The 22,148-nt window shown below is 34.3% G+C and overlaps 1 protein-coding gene across 4 annotated transcripts in view; it reads right to left on the bottom strand.

The window, feature by feature from the left end:
• The window catches only part of ATF2 (activating transcription factor 2), a 78,201-nt gene that overhangs the window by 31,388 nt on the left and 24,665 nt on the right, over window positions 1-22,148 (bottom strand). For 2 of the 4 annotated variants that reach the window (XM_037044411.1, XM_037044414.1), the window contains exons 5-10: window positions 14,599-14,695; window positions 11,467-11,585; window positions 11,198-11,326; window positions 8,744-8,922; window positions 7,453-7,567; window positions 5,460-5,546 (exon numbers count right to left, since the gene is read on the bottom strand). In XM_037044411.1, coding sequence (XP_036900306.1) covers window positions 5,460-5,546; window positions 7,453-7,567; window positions 8,744-8,922; window positions 11,198-11,326; window positions 11,467-11,585; window positions 14,599-14,695 — 726 coding nt within the window. The remainder of the gene's footprint in view (window positions 1-5,459; window positions 5,547-7,452; window positions 7,568-8,743; window positions 8,923-11,197; window positions 11,327-11,466; window positions 11,586-14,598; window positions 14,696-22,148) is intronic. The other 2 variants (XM_037044412.1, XM_037044413.1) reach the window with 2 other exon arrangements.

Genomic DNA, 22,148 nt, shown 5'->3' with positions numbered 1-22,148 from the left:
ACTGATGGGCACTTAGGCTGTTTCCAGGACTTGGCTATTGTAACTATTGCTGCTTTGAACATAGGGATGCCCAGGTTCTTTTGAATTGGTGTTTCAGGATTCTTAGGATATAATCCCAGCAGTGGGATCACATGATCAAAAGGCAGTTCCATCTTTCGTTTTTTTGAGGAAATTCTATACAGTTTTCCACAGTGGCTGAACCAGTCTGCATTCCCACCAACAGTGTACTAGGGTTCCCTTTTTCTCACATCCTAGCCAGCACTTGTTTTGTTAATGATGACCATTCTGACCAGTATGACGTAGTATCTTGTTGTAGTTTTAATTTGCATCTCTCTGATGGCTAGTGATGTTGAGCATTCTTTCATATGTCTATGTGTCCTCTATACATCTTCCTTGGAGAAGTATCTGTTCAGGTCCTTTGCTCATTTTAATTGGACTGACTTCCTCATGGGGAGTCGTATGAGTTCTTTATACATTCTGGAGATCAAACCCTTGTCCAAGGTATCATTGATAAATAGGTTTTCTCATACAGTTGGTTCCCTTTTTATTTTGCTGATGTTTTCTTCAGGCATGCACAAGTTTTTTAATTTGATATAGTCCCATTTGTTTATTCTTTCCTTATATTCCTGGCCCTAAGAAATATGTTAGTGAAGATCTTGCTGTATGAGACATCTGACATTTTACTGCCTCTGTTTTCCTCTAAGACTTTTATGGTGTCATGACTTTACGTCTTTTATTCATCTTCAGTTTATTCTGGTGTATAGCGTAAGCTGGTGGTCCAGTTTCTTTCCTTTTTTTTTTTTTTTTTTTTGCAAGTACCGGTCCAGATCTCCCAGCACCATCTATTGAAGAGGTTATTTTCACTCCATGTTATGGTTCTGTCCACTTTGTCAAATATTAATTGACTATAGAGACAGGGGGTTATTTCTGGGCTCACTGTTCTGTTCCACTGATCCATGTGTCTGTTCTTTTGCCAGTACCAGACTGTTTTGATTACAGTGGCCTTGTAATACAATTTGAAATCAAGTATTGTGATCCCTTCTACTTTGTTCTTCTTTCTCAAAATTGCTATGGCTACTCAGAGTCATTTATAGTTCCATATAAATTTCTGAAATATTTTTTCTGTATCTGTGAAATGTCATTGGTATTTTGATGGGGATTGCACCGAATCTATAGATGGCTTTGGGTAGTACGGACATTTTAATAATGTTAATTCTTCCAATCCACGAACACATTTGTGTCTTCCTTAATTTCTTTCTTCAGTGTTCTGTAGTTTTTTGAATACAGGTCTTTCACACCCTTGGTTAAGTTTATTCCTAGGTACTTTATTTTTCTTGTTGTTATAGAAAATGGCATCTTTTTCCTAGTTTCTGTTTCTGATATCTCATTGCTGTTGTACAAAAATGCCTTCAATTTCTGAATACTGACTTTGTATCCTGCCGTTTTGCTAAATTCATTTATTAGAATGAGTAGTTTTTTGGTGGGGCCTATTAGAAAATGCCATAGGGGTTTCTATGTACACAGCCATGTCACCTGCAAACAATGATAATTTTACTTCCTCCTTTCCAATTTGGATGCCTTTTATTTTTTTCTTGTGTGATCACTGTGGCTAGAACTTCCAATACTATGTTGAATAGAAATGGTGAAAATGGACAGTCTTGTCTTGTTCCTGATCTTAGGGAGAAAACTTTTAGTTTTTGCCCACTGAGTATGATTTTGGCTATAGATTTCTCATATATGGCCTTTATTATGTTGAGGTATGCTCCTTCTACTCCCACTGAAATAACCCACGGTTCAAAGAAGAAATCATGAAAGAAATTAGAAAATGAATGATAATGAAAATATATTATATAAAAATTTGTGCAGGGAAAAATAGAACTTTAAATGCCTATATTAAAAATATAAAAAGATTTAAATCAATAAGCTTCACTTTAGGAAGCAAATAGAAGATAAGCAAATTGAGTAGACAAGAGAGAATATTAAAGATAGCAATAGCAATCAATAATAGTACAAATATACTGCTAAGAAAAATAAAGGCAAGCTACAGAGAGAAGATATTTGTAAGGTTATATATAACAAAAATTTGAATCTAGTTTATATTAATAGAAACTAAGAATTCATGTAACATAACAAAATATAAGTAACCCAATTTAAAAACAGGAAAAAGATACCACAAAAAAGTCTAGTCAAATTGGAAATGCAAATAAAAACTACAAGATACTGCTATATACTCCTAGAATGTCTACAAGAAAAATGATAAAAACCAAATGTTGGCATAAACGTGGGAAAAACTGGGATTCTCATGTACTGCTTGTTGGAATGTAAATCTTTGGAAAAATCTCTGGCAGTTTCTCACAAACTTAAATGTGCACCTACCCTCTGACTCAGCAATTCTACTATTTGGTGGACAGACTATATGAAAATGTATATCTACAGAGAGTTATATAAAAATGCGCATAGCAGTTTGATTCATAGTAGCTAAGCACTAAAAGCCATTCAGATGTCCATCAACAGGAGAATGGATACAGAAATTGTGGTATATTCTATACATACAATAGAATACTACTTAGCAATATGAAATAGCAATCTGGGATACATTCAACAACATGGATAAATCGAAGAGACACATGCTGAACTGGACACAGTGTATACTGATTCTAATTATATGAAGTTCTAGAACAAATTGTTGGTGACATATAGAATAGTTAGTGGAGCTTAACTGATTGGGAAGGGAAATAAACTTTCTGGGTAGATATTAATGTTGTATACCATAATAAGGGTGTGATGTTCATGAATGCACTTATCAAAACTGTACATTTAAAACTGGTTCTTTTCAATGTGTATAAATTTTATATCATAGTAGGGAGTAATCTGAGGTACAGATAAAATAAGAATGGTAATTATATTAATAATAATTGAAGCTGGGTGATGAGTATGTGTGGGTTCATTCTATTATCCTGTTTACTTTGCATGTGTTTAAAATTTTCCATAATGCAAAGTTAAAATTTAATAACCTAATTTCTGAGTGTTTTTATTTAATTTAAAAATGAACAATCAAACTTATTTATTATACCAATTAAAAGAGGCAATCATCTAAATATAGCTCTTTCACATTAGCAAACTTCTAATAAGAAATCTATTTGGATTGTTAAAGTTAAGTGGGGTGATCTGTGACTCCCTCTGCTATTTTGGGGGCCTTCAACCAATGACTGTTTTCCATATATAAACTTGTGAACATTACAACCTTGGTATTTTTTAATATACAAGCATACAAAACACTTTTATTATTATTAATTTAATTTCCTGGTAACAGAGAAAGTTATTTAGGAAAATGCTCAATTTAATAGTTTCTACAAATATGGCCTAGTCTTGTAAGCCAAGAGTATTTCTTTAAATCGGATTTGTTCTTTTTGAATTTGTAAAAAAAAAAAAAAAAAAGCCCACTGAATAGGTAACATTTTTAGATACAGTGTACAATAATATCATCTCCTTATTCACATTTCTACTCCCAGTTCTTACTAACTGAATTTTCCATTAGTATATGTTTAAGGTAAAAAGTATAAAAAACATTCCCAGTGAAGCTTTTTGGCTATACATGCATCTTAGTATTTCCGAAGCTTTGGCCTAAAAATGCTGTTCCATGAAAAATTTCCCTCTCAGGTTTTCAAGTTCTCTTACTACAATCAATAACCAGCTACTTTTTACATCCCTCAGCCACTTATTATTCATTTGAATGATATGTAAGTTTTATTGTTAAGAGAAGTCATCACATGCCAATTTCAGATTGATTATTTGCATTAATGGAGAACAGCAACAAAACATTTAAAAACTTGCAACATACAATGATTTTATGTGTACAAGTTTATATCATTACTGTAGTACCTAGCATTGAAGTAGAGCAAATAATAGGCACCCAATAACTATCTATTGATTTCCTAATGATACATTCATTAATTGCTGTTAAGAAGAAATTACCCTGAAGTATGTGAGATTGTAAGGAAGAATTACAATGATTTAAACAAGATGATGATGTACAGAAGAGGCATGTATTGTACAGCATTTTGGGAAACCATCCGAGCAGCTGGCTGCCATGCAAGCTGGTTGTGGAGGGAGGGGAAAGAACCTCCACTCCCATTCTGGAATCCCATGGGGACCACAGCATAAGGCAAAGGACCCTAGCTGGCATTCAACCCCCAAAGGTGAGTGGGATATTCTATTTCCTTTTTTGGCATATGGGCCCTGTAAGGTCTCTTCCCAAAGCTGTGATAGAAATCCACACTCCCTATGTACAAGCTCAGTGGGAAGACAACGCTGTCCTCCCTCCTTCTTACCCCACAAACCACAAAGAGCTTCTCTAAGGGAACAGTTAGTTTACCATGGTCCTGAGGCTTAGGGTCAGGGGATTTGGCGGCTAATAAAACAGACCACACACTGAGTTAGCTCAGTGATGCTGCCGAGCACACGTAATTGCAGAATGATCCCCCAAGAATAACATATGAAAGAGCATCACGAATTAATATGCATTGAAGGCCTTCTCAGGTGGTACCACCCTTTGCTTCACAACTCAAGTGAGAAAAGGAAACAATGTTCTCCGCCCAGAGCCAAGATTTGAAATTCCAGCTTTATTATCCTTCAGGGATTATCACAAGGCCTCTTACTGGATTCATTTATATATGACATAAAGTAGGGTTTACCATCATTTTAAATAAAGACACTAGATGAAATGTAAGACTATGAATATAAAGGGTAGAGAGAATTTAAAAAAAAAAGCAGTAGCTGTATGTCTTCTCCCAAGAAAATTAGCAGATTTATAGGATTTGGAGCCAAGACAAACCCCAGAAATCTAATTTTAATACCTTATCTTACAGATGAGAAAACTGAGTCTCAGAAGAGTTAAAATGGATTGGTTAAGGGTAATGAATAGCAGAGAATGATTAAAATTACAACATGTATCCTGACTCCTAATCTATATATAGTTCGTTCCGTAAACAAAACCAGTTTCTCAGGGTCTGAAACACACCTCCGAAATATGGTTTTCCTTTAAACTACTAATTCGTATATTACTTCAGAATACTTGTTAATATTGTTCTGCAAATGTGTATCAGTGTTTAAAACTACTTATCAGCACCACCTTCAGATGATTCGTTTCAGCTGCAATATTCCTAGCCTCCACCAGGAGGACACTTTGTGTAAAAAGCCACAGCCAAAAACCAGACAAGAATTAGAAATGTATTACCCATGCATCCATTTATTTTAAAGCACCACTAACTAGTCACCACGCTAGTGGAAGCTTTCCTTTTCCAAATTTTCTAGTTCTTCTAATAGTGTAATATAGTCCACAATTTTATAAGATGTGATATAGATTGTGCATTTGAGTGGGCTTGAATGAAAAACAAAAACCAAAAGCCTACTTTAGAACCGGCTCAAGAAACAAACAGAACAAGTAAAATCTTATTTACCATTTTTGCTTCTGACTGTACTGGTTGAGGAGACGAAGGACCTGGAATCCCTGGAACACTAGGCACCATGGTGACGGGTCGAACAAGCTATGCAAAAGATATTAAACAGTAACTGCTAGAGGATACATTCAAAATGAGGTTTGTACTTTATTTTCATGATTGCTGCTATAAATAATTTGAGACTTCAAATCAGAAAACTGTTTCTGCCTTAAACCCTTATCAATCTTATACCTTGATTTATCCTTCAAAAGTTGTTAATTTCTAAGACACTTGCTTCCCTAATTTTTAATTTTCGTAATTTTAAAAAATGGTTTCTTCCTACAGAAACTCATGGTATTCAAAGTGACTGATGCACAACTTCTCACACATCTGTCACACTTCCATTTTGAGTGTGAAAGAAAATGTTAAGTCTTGTAACAACTAGGCATAAAAAATAACTTCATCAATGAATTATGCTTTTCTAAAATATGTAAGGTTTCTAAAATATATAAAAAGTTTGCTATATTACCATACTGCGTAATGACAAAAAAAGCCCTGATTACCTCTAATAATTTCTCTAACAACCTGGAACAGATTTTTCCATTTTGTTTTTTGCTTTTTTAAACCTAATATCAACACCAAGTGATAAACTACTGTGTAGCTAAAGTGTGCCTTTTCATTTCAATTTCTTCCATCACAGTTACATTTCACAGGATACCCACAAATCTCAAATACAGGGCAAAAATGTTTCTTTCTCAAGACTATCCCCAGAAAAGAGGAAGGAGTCACCTTATGTTTAATCCTTATAAAGTTTCTCAAATAATTCATCTTAAACAGGAAAGTTCTGTTGAAAAGTCACATAATTTGGAAATTATTTCAATCAATGCTAATTCTGGATACTTAGAAGGGTCACTTGGAAGAGCTAACAAAAATAAGTATTTAACATTAATTTTAGTACTATTCTTGGTATAATCTGACCAAAAGTGCTGGATGTTACTATAAGTAGGCTTTTAAAAATGATTTTTAAAAGTGATACAATAGCCCTGGCTGGTGTGCCTTGGTTGGGTGCCTTCCCCACAGGCCAATAAATTCCTGGTTGGGGCACAGGCCAGGGTTACAGGCCTAACTCTGGCTGGGGGCATGCCAGAGGGGACCAATCAATGTTTCTCTTGAAAATTCATGTTTATCTCCCTCCCTTTTCCCCTCCTTCCCACTCCCTAAAAATAAATAAATAAAATCTTTTCATTTTTTTTTAAAAAGCTACACAATACATGATTATAATGTACTACAGGGAAGTATCTATTTACAAGGTAAAAGAAGAAACTATCTTTCTTTATGAATGAGTATTAGGGTTTGGGGTAAGACTTCCTGAAAGAGAGTAATAGATTCAAAAAGTATTGTACTGAAATTACTTAAGTAAAAATGAAAATAATGTATTTTGGAAAAGTATGCCAAATGTCTTAAAAGGTGGTTCTGATGATGACTTTAATGTTGAAGACACATTTTGAGAATTTGAATAAAACTGTTTTATGAAATATAAGAACAGGAAAAAAGCATTATTTCTAACTTACATTATTCCAAATAATGTTTTAAATATTCACTAAATTATTAAATATTATAATTAGATATTTAACTATTGCCTATGTCTTTTAAAATTTACATAAACTGCCCCGCAAACAACTTTTAAAAAAATTCTCATTAGGAAAGTGGGGGACTAACTGTTGTTTTAGACTGATTAAGATGTTCACAGGCTTGAATAGCAAAATAATTCTATAAACCCAATCTGACCATAAAATTTCAAGTGTTTTTATGAACAATTTCTACACTATTTGAAATACAACGGAGTTATCTGACAAGTGTTCTAGTATAAATATCCGCTTCATGAATAAAAATCTGTGTCACTATTTGAATTCTACAAATCCAGTCAAATTGAAATGGGTTCACTAGGAATAAAATTCTTCATTCTAAGTTTTGCTATAACAAAATATTTAAAGAGTCTAAATCTCGAACTCACTGGGACTGCAGCTGGAACATGCACATTAGAACTTGTAATTGATGCAGGAATAGCAACAGGCATAGTTTGTCCATTGGGAAGATGTAACAGAAGAGGAAATGGACCTGGTACAGGACTAATAAAAACAAAAGGGGAATTAAAACAAAGAAATTTGTACTAACATCTCTATTACTTCTATAACTGTAGCATTTAAAAATAATTTTTCTAACCAATGAAAAGCAAATCACAAAATTTAATCATTTTTAATTGCATCTTATATGCATAATATATGTGGTAGTGTGAAAAACAAAAAAAAGGGAAAAAAACAGAAAGTTATGGATTTATTTAGGATACTCTCCAATATATTAATGAGAAAAATTCTTATTAGAAAGAGCTCTGAAGAGCTACCAGTCTAAAAGAAATGCCATCTAAATTTTAGATATTTATTTTCTAATTTTATACGTATCAGGTCTGTCTGGGAAAAGTCTAGCCACTGTTAATATAACTAGAATGGCTTACATAACATCAATGTAACCTGGAAGCTAAAGAGTGGACTGGAATGTGTATGCATGAACAATGACGACTTCACTGTATTAGTCAGTGGGGGCAGTAGACGCTGCTGAGTGAGCACGTGTACTATGTGGACAATGCATTCAAAATGAGTGAGTAGAGCATTGAATCTGCACCAAATTTTGCACTGAGCTACTTGGATGATACAGAAGCTGCAGCTATGGACAACTGGTAACTGGCAGCTTCACCATGACAAATGTACCCAATCATGCATCGTGTCTCATGGAGAGATTTTTGGTGAAATATCCAATCACCCAAGTGACTCAGCACTCCTACAGCCCAGACCTGGTGCCCTACAAGTTCTGGCTTTGCCCAAAACTAAAATCACCTTTGAAAGGGAAGAGATTTTAGACTGTCAGTAAGGTCCGGTAAAATGACAGGGCAGTTAGCTGATGGTGAATGGGAGAACTGTGTGAAGTCCCAAGGTGCCTACTGTGAAGGGGACTGAGGAATCATTGTCCTAGGTACAATTTTTTTGTACCTTCTCCAATGCCTCTATTTTTCATACATATTACATGGCTGGATAGTTTCTGGACAGACCTTGTATATATACACACATCCTGTACGTTTAAAAAAGACTACCCAAGTACTTTTTCCCAAAACTAAAGCATGCAGAATATGAGTCCTCCCACCTCACTCTCCTTCTCTCATATACATACCCCTGAGGTCACAATTTTAATAATATGACAACAAAAACTTAACACGTATTCATATAGGTCAATGAATGGTTCAAATCACTTACACGATTGGCCTGTTGGAGGATGGTGCCTGGGTGATTACAGTACTTGAAGTTGGTGAAGGTACTGCCTGCTGAATAATTACACTTGAGTCAGAACTTGTAAGCAGCACATTGGGAACCTGTAATGATGGTGGACGAACAATAGCTGATGTTGGTTGTGCAGTTTGTGCCAATGGTACTTCCTATTTAATAATGATAGAGAAAGAGTAGGATTGAAAAATGCAAGTCAAGTCAATTCAGGTACCTTAATGAATAGAATATAACACACTTTGAAAGCATTTGCAGGATAGTACTTAATATCCCCCAAAGTAAATTAATATGTAAAGTTAATTAAAAGAAAATTTTAGAGGCAGCTCTAAAGTTTCAAATGCTATGTTCATATTTTAATTTAAAAACATCTGAGTGGTTCTTTCAGTGCAACTTGTTTTCCTATCAATCCAGAAATAAGTTATTAGGCTCAGCAACTTGGCTATGATACCATGAGAATTTTAGTAAAAAATAAAAATACAATCCATTCTCATGGAATCATAGAACTTAAAATCCAGAAGGGATTGCTTAGTTCTGCTGCATCATTATATGATAAAAAAGAGCAAAGGGGTGTAGGGAGATCGTGTTATGGCTGATACAAATTCAGTAATAGAAATACTGAAAAAGAAATTTTAAAGTGCCCTAACCATTGTGGTTCAGTTGGTCAGAGCGCTGTACTGTAAACTAAAAGGTTGCAGGTTCAGTCCCAGGTCAGGCACATACAAGAGGCAACCAATCAATGTTTCTAATACTGATGTTTCTCTCCCTCTCTTTTTCCCTCCCTTCCTCTCACTTTAAAATCAGGAAGCACAACCTCTGGCAAGTACAAAAAAAAATTAAAACAATGCAAATGTTGCGTTAGGTAGGTACTCCTCCATTATCAATAATTTCTCAGTATCAAGAGGCCAAAAATAGTGATATCTTAAATATAAATACATAATTATAGAATTATAAAATAGTTAATGGCATGAGAACTTTCCAAATTAAAGAAAAACATAGAATTTCTGACTTGGTTGAGACCTCACAGATAGTCTTTTCCCTGGTTTTACACATTAGGAAACAGATTAAGGGCCTTATCCAGAACTCCTTAACTAGTTAGTAGAAAAACTGGGTCTATCGTATACTTTGAATTGGCTTTTATGCTGCCACTTATTACCAAAATCTTAAGCTACACAGAAAGATACACTATTACTACTGGAGCTTCATCTACTCCACAAGTCTGAGAAGGTATAACATGCTCTCAAGAACTAGTGATAAGGGACAGACAATAAATAAACAAGTAAAACAAAATTACAGATTGAAATGCACTATACAGTAGAAGTACAAATAATAGATAATGAAAAATTAACTGAAGGAAGGTTGGAGTTGGTTACTTTTGATAGTATAATGTAGATAAACTTTGAAAAAAATAGTATTTGAACTGATACTGAAGGGTAAGGAGAACATTCCAGGGAGAAGGAATCAACATCATGAGTAATGATGTCTTTGAGCCAGGAAAGAACTTGCAATATTTGATAAATACACCAGAGAGTGGCACGAGGTGAGGTCAGATGGGGAGACAAACCCAGATCAGTGAGGAACTATGGAAGGAGTGTGAGCTACCTTAAATGCAATGACAAGCCACTGAAGGATTTCAAGCAGGAAGTGACAATTTATTGGGATGGCTTGCACTACAGTGGTGACATTGAAGATGGGAGAGGGTAAATTGATGTATTCAGGAAGTAGGTCTGGAAAGATTTACTGTTGGTTTCAGTGTGAAGGAAAAGAAGAAATTAAGGGTTCTTGGCTTAAGCAATTAGATGGATTAAAAGAAAATATACTGAGACAGGAAAAACTGTGGAAAGAATCAAGGGCTCTGATTGAGACACAGGTATTTCAAGATGAGACCAAGGTGGTTGAAAGTTACCAGGCCATTCGAAATCCAGGAATGAGGCTCTAAACCACCTACTAAAGGCCTTGTACTAAGACATTATCTTAGTTGCTGCTACCCAAGATCCATTGCTAAGGATGAGTAATGCTGTTAACCCTTTAAGCACCTAAATAATCTTTGTTCAACTTCTCACTGTAAACATTCTTAATTAAGCTGTCACTGTATAAAAGTTGTTAAAATTAAAAATAGCAAAGCCCAGAAAAATTAAGTTATATTTTTTAATTTACATATCCTTTTAAAAATAAGCTTTATCTAAAATAACTGTTCTCCCTTATAAATATTGTGTAATAAAAAGCTAATTATCTATAAAGATAGAACCTTCTCTCCCTGAAATTTCTATGAGTAGTCAAAGGCTTTCACATATAAAACTGTTACAACCTGACACTGAGTTATGTACAATTTATTACCTTAACATTTATGTAGATCAAACATTAATCTTCACTTAGGGTGCTAATTTTTCCACTTAGTTTGTGTTTTCACCATAAAGACCAATGTCTAACCTTTTCATCACTGGTGGTAGACTCTGGGTGAGGTAAAGGGCTGTCTTGGTGAGTTGTCTCCACAACAGATGGCTCCTCAGTTTTGCTTCTTATGATGGGTGTTGCAAGAGGGGATAAATCTAGAGGCATCTAAGATAAACATAAACATTAAAAACAAGTTAGAAGTTAAAAAACAGCCAATTAGTTTGTCTAAAATAAGAAAGAAGGAATGTAAACTATAATTGTTTTTCTCTCAGAAGTACTCTTTAACATCACGGTTAACAACATACTTTTTTAATGTCGTCTTCTGAGGCTTTCTTGAATTCATTCTCAAATGGACTTGCCAATTCATTAAACAAACCCACTTCTTCACAGTTTTTCAAGAATCTTGTTGGTGTTGGGGTCTGATCTGAAATAAATGTCAAGCAGCAATCACATAGATTTAAATATCATAATGAACCCTAATATACATGTAGTAAATTAACAAATTAGCAGGACTGCTTCAGTCAGCTGTTAATTCTCTCTTTGGAAAGTCCTCTTCCTTTAAAGCAAACAAAATTTGGTTAAGTACCTGTTGCAGTTCAAGATATTTTGTCCAGTTTATGAACCGTGAAAGAAGTCCTTCTTGTTCCTTAGTCCACACCTTCTCGGCAGAGTGACATAAACATCCTCTACTCAGAGAACTACTGTCATTACTCAACACAATATGTTTTTAATAATTTACATTAAAATTATGTTTAAAATACATGCAATTTGGGGAAAACTAAGACAAGAGCATGTATATTCACTTAAATGTGGCCCTTCCACTATTGTCGATAATCTATTATGGAAGCATGTTTAAATAAAACAATGTTTAGCAGGTGAATCAAATACACAAGAAAAAAAAGGTTAAAATTAGGGCCCCAAAACAAACTAAAACAAAATCCCTAAGATTACTACCTACTGAAGCTAATTTTCTATTGTAATGCACTTTTCAAGCTTGGATGAGGAGCTAGCTACGGAAGAGTTCCCTATCTATGGAGTGTTCTAGCTTAATTTCTGAGCAGCAGAGGAGTAAGTCAACTTTACATTCTCAAAACTTGAAATATTGTCACTATATTTGACCATTACTCATGCTATGTGCATTAACACAGGTACAGAATGTATACATGTACATGTGTTGGTTACAGGCCAAATGACTGTTAAGGTCCATGTGTACAAAAATAGTAAATTTACAAATTTTGCCTGTTAAAAGTCATATTATTTCCAAGGCTATTCGTGTTGATCAGAGTTGGTAGCACATTCAAATTTTATTCACATTTTATACTTTAGGGCATCGATTTTATAGGTTATATAATGAATCTAGCTTAAACCAAATAAATGTGTAAGTATGATTCTTCATTTAAGGTAAAATACTCATAAAATCTTTTGTAAAATATATTTGTTAATTATTATCCCAAAAGTGGGCATTACTTACTGTTTTATTTTTGTTCCTACACATATACTAATACCACATTATATCAGAGGACTAATATGTTTACTACCTATGTAGTTTAGCACTAAAATAACTACTTGTCACACATTACACATAAGTTAGGCCTACCTCAGATACTATCAGTATTAACAGAATTACTAAAGTGACTCTATTGTGTTACCCTTTTTCCTATTAGTCTGAAACTTATATAGCACCTACCCCATAAGATTTCCAATATTGTATTACACAAGTGCCCACTGTACATTATCAGCTTAGGTCTATTGTGACTGACTCAGTAAAGTGAACATAATTGAGTCTTCTGTTCACACTTAAAGGGTTTAACTATCTAAGCTCAACAAAAGGCTCCTAATTTGTGTTAAAGGGAGAAAAAAAGTCTTAAACACAAAACACATATGCATAAATCACTTTTATCAGTGATTACTGGAATGGTCAGGCTTGAGAAAGTCAACACAGGCACAACAGTTTAAACATGCAGATGGCTTATGACTGATGCTCCTCAAATTTATACCACAAATCATGCATTCTATTTATATAGTAATGCTAAACTACTCACCTCGACATACATTAGTAAAAAATATGGTTAAGTGCTGTGTTTGAATGTGTTCTATTTTTCTACTGTATTAAATGCCAACAGGAGAGTAATTCTAGAAAGCAATCTCAAACACTTTTGAATTAAAAAGTTACACAGAGAGAAAGTGCCCTAAGGCAGTCAGTGTCAGAGAAGCAAGGACTTCCATGCCTGGGAGAGTGACTGTTCCAAGTTGCTGTCACACCGCTTATTTGACTGTCTGCAGTTCTGGCTCGTATCTGAGGCACGACACTCTAAAGAAACGCACACCTCACTCTGTTCTGCTTCCTTTTACTTAATGGAACTGAAGATAGGTTGAACATTCCTCTACATTTTTCATAAATAAATAATTTTGATAAATCACCAACTTTTTGTTATATCCAATTGTTTTCATTACAAAAATTTTGATGCTAAAAGTACTGGAAGAACAATCTGATATTTGCCTCATTATCTCTCAAGATTGCATATGAAAATTTGATCTCTACATTTGGGTAATTTTTAAAAAGTATTAATCATTCTCAATATTCAGGTATAAATACAGACTTACAAAGAGTACAACAACCTAAGCTTTACAAAAGAAAAAAATTTAATGTTATTTTGAGTATTTCTGTGAATCTGTGGTTATGACACTAAAAGTCTGAAATTTATATAAATATATTAAATTTCATAGACTTTTCTTACCATAATTATAAAATATGTAAAATTCACTGAAATTAAACATAGTGTGTGTACATACAAATGGATATGTGCTTATATATATTTAAATAACGAAAAAGGGGCAACTAACAGCATGGAGGACAAGAAACAAATTCATAAGTTGGGTTTCTCTCCTCACATATTATGAAAGATAATATCTACTTAGGTGATCTTGTATGTTCATGGAATCAACATACAAAAACACTGAATTTAGGAGAGTACTTTACTAACACAGATGTTTAGTACAAAAGAAATAGAAACAAACTCCTAGTGAACAAATTGGGTAAGTGCTCTTTCCCCGACAGGAGGAGCGTGATCATTTTCTATCTTCACACAGCACCATAAACCAGGTGTGAACAGCTAAAAGAAACAATGACCAAACATCATATTAGTTCAATTATCTAGTAATTGTAAACTCTGGAGATGGTATAAATGCTCCCAGGTTTTTAATTAATTTCCATAAAACTGACATTGAAATCTACATTGCAAAACCATACAAAAAGTGAAATGAATGGTCAGAAGGAAACATGGAGATGTAATGGGTAAAATACATGTTGCCAACATTTACTGTAAATGAAGTCATTGGAATATCACCAGACTATATTATTTACATAGAATACACAAAAATTGTGCACATTCCAGGTGAAATATGTATATAAGCTATTAATAAAAGCATATACTAACCAGCCACAATGACACTGTCATTACGTGCTGGACCAAATTTCAGTGTCATCTCATGTTTATGTTTATGGACAGCCAAATGATCCTCGTTGGTAAAACGCTGTGGCAAAAAGTTTTAAAATATAGTTAAGATTTTCAATTTGATCAAATAAGTAAAATAAGGAAATTCATTTCCACAACATGTAAAACCACCATTAACAATGAAATAGCAGTTTGTTAACTATAAGAGAATCTATTGTTAGTATAGATAAACATACTAGATTTCAAATAATTGTAGAGAAAACTATTACCCAAGAATAAACAATGCTGGTATCTTACTAGGACACATAGGTCGTTTCAGAGCATGTAAAACAAAACCCAAGGCAAAGAAACTTTATAGAAATTTCATCAGACACTAAAAATAGACCACTATAATTTTTGCCATGTCATAGTAGAGATATATGCTCCATAGTGTAAAGACTTTTGAAAGAAATACTGTATTTATATAGACTTCAAGTTACTTACCACTTTTAAAATGAGAATTTTTAAAATATTACTCCTGGAATAATTAAGAAGTAAATCAGGCTCTATATGCTACCACATGTAAAAAGAATGCCTCTGTCATAATCAGTAAAGAAACAGCAGTCAATACAATAATAATTTTAAAATAAAAATTTAACTTAAAATACTGATTTTTTTCATCTTTTTTTTCCACCATAGTTCTTACATTAAAGGTCCTGCATGCCAAAGGTAACTTTTATGATTACAATATAACATATAATTTAAACACCTCTTGAACATCTGGACACCAATGTTTATGAAGATAATCTTTACTAAACAACATTTATAAGTGCAAATTGTGAGCACTTACTCTTTATTTCAGACCAATAATTGTAAAATGCCAAATTAAGAGATCTAAACTCACTCTCTAGACTATATCCTTATAAATGGGGATGTTAATTAAAATCATACATACTTGACCTTAGTTCCCCTAAACCATCAAAACGGATTCCTTCCTTGTGGTCCAGTCCCTACTTCATCCTACCCAATTATTATTTCCTTTCATGCAACCAATAATAGTAGCTGTAGGGTAACATTAGAACAGTATAAAAGAAAATTTTTTCCCATTATGCTTTTTATTCTGAAATTTTCTAATTCTAAAAGTATGATACTAAATACCTACATTATGCTTACAAGCCAACCAGATCTTCACTCTGTAGAAGTCAATCCCTCTCATACCCATATGCTCTGCACAATGCCTTGGGTACAGCACCTATCAATACTGTATTAACAATTTTGTACATCTGTCCTTGTAAGTAGGCTAAGCTCCTATTGTTTGAGGCCCACCAAAACTAACATATAAGTAGTCAATAAAAATTGAATAAGAATGAGCTCCTTTACAATAAAACAGTTGAAACTTTAAGCCCAGCCTAAAGAAGAAACAAAAAAACCACCAAAACTAGAGACTGTTCAGTAATGTGAATTAAGCTTTCATTTAATTTGGCCATATTTTGTTAGCACAGTACGTGTGGTTGCCACTAAGTCTTTAGGTTACTGTACACACTAGTGGAAAAATGTCTGTTATGAGACATTCTCTGTCAGAATCTGCTGTGGTACTATTGAAGGTGAGTGTTTAGATGCAACAGTATCTCTATCACTGATGTATTCATTCACTCACTCTTCAAACACTTACTATGCACCAACTAAAGGCACCAAGACCATAATGCAGTTCTTCCCCACTCAAGTGCTATTTTCCTAAGCTTATCATTATAAAAGTCCCTCCCAAATTTAAAGAAATAAGTAGTCATTCTTTGACAACAAGGCTCTTGGAGAATGCACGTATCTATAGAGTTTATTACTGGCATTATTTCACTGCTTTTAACCTTTGCATTGCAGTTTTAAATGTACGTCTTACATTCTACATTAAATGGATCTTAAAGCAAAATTTACTTTATGTTAAAAATAACCTAATAATTTGGCTTCTACAGATTTTTCTCTACAGAGGAGAATCATTAAACATTTGTGAGTGAATGTATTTTGGCAGAGGTCCTAGATTTTACAATGGCAAAGTCAGCATAATTAATAGATGAGGACTTGGAAAATTATCTCCCAGAAATTTTATTCTTCCAGTATCTTCTGCTTGAATTGGCTTGATCGCAAATATTTAAATCAAGAGCATGAAGAATAAATAACACTATGTTTTGTATACAACATGTGAAAATGGCAGCAAGATTGATCCTAGAGGTGAAAAGGAGCAGCTAAAAAGACCCCAAAAAACATTTAGGGTCATATTAATATTAAAATGGGAAATGCAAGAAATATGCAAGATCTCCAGATCAAATTGATCTAAATGCTATTAATAAAGGAAATATTGATGGTATTAAAGGAAATTGGTGATATAATTTGTATACATGGATAAAATACACTGAAATTGGCACTTGATACAGGTCAGTTTAACCTAGATTGTCATGTAAGAAAATTTACTTGCCTTTAACAAGAAAGTTAAAGACAGTGGCAAAAGGCAACCTTGTCCAAAGGCAGTCATCAAGAAAAGATATGTACAGGAGTGGGCAAAAGTAGGCTTACAGTTTTGAGTATGTGAAAGTTTATTCTTGTATTATTATTTATTATTGTACTATTTGCATTATGGCTGCAAGCCTACTTTTGCAAAATCTATCTGAATTGCTGTCCCAGCCAAATTAAAAAGTTTATTCTAAAAATGTTTTAAGAAAATTATAGTAATACTGCTAGTAAGAAAATATTAAGAGCAAAGTGAAATCAGAGCACAAATCCAATGTGAAATGTGCGCAGTATTGTGTTAACAAGACTTCAAGTGTAAAGCTGAATAAACAATGGGAAAGGCAGTCAAGAAAGGTGGAACAAGATAATCATGTCTTATAAAAGGTTAAAAAAGAGGAAGGGAGATACACAGAGAGATATGAATCAGATGCTTCTATAATAGATTGATATAAGTTCTGATATCTGAGAACTCTAATTCCAAGGTTTGAACACACTAGCATTAACTTCCTAAGAAATTAATCATTCTGCATTTAATTCATACACCTGATATAGATTTTAATTCCTACTTAACAGGTAAATAGGTTCAACTGAATTATAAAGCCATCAGAACAATACCAGTTGAAGGATCTATCTGCTGTTAGGAACTTACTGATTAACACACACACACACACACACACACACACACACACACACACATCACCCCCCCTCCACTGAAACTTTAAACGAAATAAAATGAATCTTCAATCCCTTCATAAAACAGTTTATAATGTATAAACATTCTACCAAAAAAGTTTAAAGATTTATTTACTTTTAGAGGGAGAGGAAGGGAGGGAGAAAGAGAGGGAGAAAAACAGCAATGTGTGAGAGATACATCAATTGGTTGCCTCTTGCATGCCCCCAACAGGGGGCCAGGCCCACAACCCAGGCGTGTGTCCCAACTGGAACTGAACTGGGGACCCTTGGGCTCGCAGGCTGGCACTCAATCCACTGAGCTGCATGAGCCACACCAGCCAGGGCAAAAAATTATTTTCAATGAAAATGTCACCAAAAGCAAAATTATCATCAATAAACTAAAGGAATTCCAATGTTCCATAAATCTTTCACTAAATTATTTCACTTTGTCTTGTTGGACAAATTCAATGGAACACTTTAAAACAAATGAAATTAACAGAATTCTTTCTGTGAAATACCTAGCAGTGACTAAAGCATTCTAAAAAAAGATTTAACAGCAAGAATAAAGTTAAATGCTTTCATTGATTTCTACAGGTCTTTTTCTCCAACATGGTATTATCAACAAAATATATTTAAATTTAAAAATCTATTTGAGGCTCTGGTCAGATAGCTCAGTTGGCTGGAGGACCATCCCGATAAGCCAAGCTTCTGGGTTCTATTCCTAGTCAGGGCATGCACAACAATCAACCAATGAATGCATAAATAAGTGGAACAACAAATCGATATTTCTCTCTAAAATCAATTAAAAAGAGAAAAAATCTACTTCAAATTTTAAATTTAAGTGTGTTAGAGCTAAAATTCAAATTTGGAATCAAGTCATTATTTACTTGTGACCAAAAATAATTTGCACTACCATCACTTTTAAAATCAAGTCTTATTAGAAGTTTTTTAAAAGATTTTTATTTATTTATCTTTAGAGGGGAAGGGAAGGAGAGAGGGAGAAAAATATCAATGTATGGTTGCCTGTCGTGCATCCCTGCTGGGAACTGGCCTGCAACCCAGGTCTGTGCCCTGACTGGGAATCGAACTGCAATCCTTTGGTTCACTGGCCCGCACTCAATCCACTGAGCTACATCAGCCAGGGCAGAAATTTTTCACTTCCTAGGAAATACTATTTGAACCTAAAGAGACTGTTCCATTTCTGCTCTCGGCAAAATTTAACAAATAGATGATGCTGACATTAGACAAATTACTGTTTTGATCAGTAACAGTTAAGATTTTTAAAATTGTATTTTTAAGAAATTAGATGCATATAAAAGGTTATGCAGGATATTCACCACACTGTTGCTTGTAACACTAGAATTATAAAATTACATATAAATAATAATGTTATATTCTATATACTCAATTTGTATATAACATAATTATACAATAAAATTAATTATTAAAGTTTTATAAATTATAAAATTATCAAAGCCCATAATAGAGAAATGGGGAAATAAATTATGGGACATGCTCTGGCAACAGAACAGGACACATCAACTTTTAATGAACACAAACAGGAGCATCTTTTAAATTAACACAAAAAATGCTTATGATACATATAATGTGATCTACATACAAACAGAATACAAAACTATGTAACTGCAGACAGTCCCAAGTTTGTCTTAAAAAGAAAAAAAGAAGGACTCGTGAAGAGTCCTCTCTGGGCTTTGTTTTGCCCTGTTTAAGCCTGTCAACATTATCTGTGAAACTTTTGGTATTTACAGAAAATAAAAATTTTATGTTAACTGAAAGATAACAAATACAAAGACCGATATTCAAATATACCTTGAAGTCTGAACATTCTATATCCAGATAAAACACAAGAGTGGGCTTGGGTACCAATTTATTTCCAATACTTGCTGGTTCTGTGACTCAAGAGAAATTCTTAAATATTTACATTCAGTCGGTCACCTGTAAAATAAGGCCAGCAGCACCCACGTCATAGGGTACTGCAAGTATTAAATGACATAACCCACATACACTTTTAGCAAAGTGACTAAGTCAAAAAATGTTATCATTGTTTTCATCATTACAACTATTATATGAGCCTTTAAATTCTCAAATACTTTTTGAAACAAGTTGGGGCACAGATAAGTAATAGACATGGCACACACTTAATATTTGAAAGCTGTATTCTGTGGTTCTCTGTGGTTTTGTGTGTGTGTTTCTGGGGTAGAGTTTTTGTTGTTACTATTACTGAATAAACTTTTTTGGGGGTTTTGGGGAGCATTTACTGAGCACCTATTATGTGCCGCACATACATTATCCCTTTTGACTGTCACAACATTCTAGTAAAGTTGGCAGTGTTATCACCAAACCCATTTTTTGGGGGGAAAGGTTTTTTTAATTGAATAAACTTTTTATTTTGGGAAACTTTAAAATTTACAGGAAGGTTGCAAAGATAGTACATAGAGTTCCCACACACTCCGAACTCCTTTCAGTTCCCACTATTGTTCTCATCTTACTTGCTGTGCTACATTCTCAAAATGAAGAAACCAACACTGATACATTACTGATAACTAAATTCCAGACTTTGGTAACTTTGTTTTAAACTTCTAAAACATTACACCAAGTGCCTGATAGTCTTTCACTCTTGCCTATGATAAAATTTCATATTGTTTCACAAAGCTGCAGAACCTACTGACATTAAGTGAGGAATTACTATACCCAGCTTAACCAAATTCAGGCTCCAAATGACTTATTGCTATGTCCTCAAATTCAAAATCATTTCTGAAAATGATGACAAGTCTGCTAGCTGTTTCTCAATCTCTTATTACTCAAAATTTTCTTTTCAATAAAAGAACTTCCCAATTTTAGAGCTGCCCAGAGCCAAGACTACATTTTCTAGCTCCCTTAGCAATAAGATGGCCATGTGATTGAGTTCTCATTGAAAGGAATAAATGGAAATTGTATGCATTCCTTTCAGTTAATGCTGATAAAATGGCAAGTGTGTATGTGGTGCTCTGCTTCCCCCTTCTCCTACGGCTGAAATGTGAACTTGATGGCAGGAGCTGGAACATCCATCTTGGACCTAAAAATGGAACTCACATGTTGAGGATAGTAGTCAGCCTGCCTTGGAACTCCTACTTCTGGGCTGTTACATAAAAAAACCCAAACCGTTCAAGCTATTGTTAGATTCAGTCTGTCCAAACCAGCATCCCAAGTACAAAATGGGCTAAAAATTTGCCACTCCAAGTTTATTTAAAACAGTTTGCCATAGCCTCTAAAGGTAATTTCTTTGCAATAAACAGAAATGTAGGGTTTCTTTTAAATGTAACTTTCACAATACCTTTTTCTTTTTTTAAAATTTTTATTTATTTATCTTTAGAGAGGAAAGGAAGGAGAGGAGAGAAACATCAATGTATGGTTGCCTCTCGTGAGTCCCCCGCTGGGAACTGGCCCACAACCCAGGCATGTGCCCTGACTGGGAATCGAACTGCGATCGTGTGGTTCGCAGGCCCGTGCTCAATCCACTGAGTTACACCAGCCAGGGCTTGGGTTTTTTTTATGGCAACTGTACTGAAGGAAGTATGTCTGTATGCTTCCTTTTCTCTATTTGAACATTCCAAACCTCTACCCCTCTTCCTTTTTACTCTCCGTTACTACGGAATAATTGGGTATGGACTCATTTAAGGCCAGTCCCTCCACTAGAACACCAGATCCCATCTTCTTACCTACTTAAGGATACCAAACCTACAACAGTCCCTCTCTCCACAGTGTCAAATATGTTGCGATAATCCTACTATAAAATGCAAAACAAACAAGCTATATCTTCAATCCTACTGCAGTTATATTTTTGCTCCCTTCAAGCTAAACTCTAAGTAACAGCTGTCTTGCCCTGGCTGAGTGGCTCAGTTGGTTGGAGCGTTGTCCCAGACACCAAAGGGGTGCAGGTTTGATACCTGGTCAGGGCGCATGTTGGAGGTAGCAGATCGATGTTTCTTACTCTCACTGATTTTTCTCTCTCTCCCTGCCTCCTTCCCTCCCTCTGTGTCTAAAATCAAAATAACATATCTTTAGGTGAGAATTTAAAATAAATTAAGGAAAAGCTGTCTTATAATGTCTCCTTCATTTCTGGTTCTCCTCAATTTCTCTTCAACCTACTATATCACATTGCTGTTACTGCTGCTTCACTGAAACTATTCATCTAATAATCATATTTCTAAATCCAACAGTAAATACTAAATTCCCACCTTTTCCTATCAGCCATGTGACTACACTGTTTCTCCACTTGGAAACACTTCTACTTGACTTCCAGGACATAATTTTCTTCACTGTCTGCTGCTTCTCAGCTTCCTATGCTATCCCTCCCTCTCTTTCTGACTTCTACACACAAA

The sequence above is a fragment of the Sturnira hondurensis genome, unplaced genomic scaffold (assembly GCF_014824575.4).
Source record: "Sturnira hondurensis isolate 20B ecotype Veracruz unplaced genomic scaffold, ASM1482457v3 Scaffold0004136, whole genome shotgun sequence".
Lineage (NCBI taxonomy): Eukaryota > Metazoa > Chordata > Mammalia > Chiroptera > Phyllostomidae > Sturnira > Sturnira hondurensis.
The sequence above is the reverse complement of the archived record's forward strand: the minus strand, read 5'-3'. Positions and strand labels throughout refer to the sequence as shown.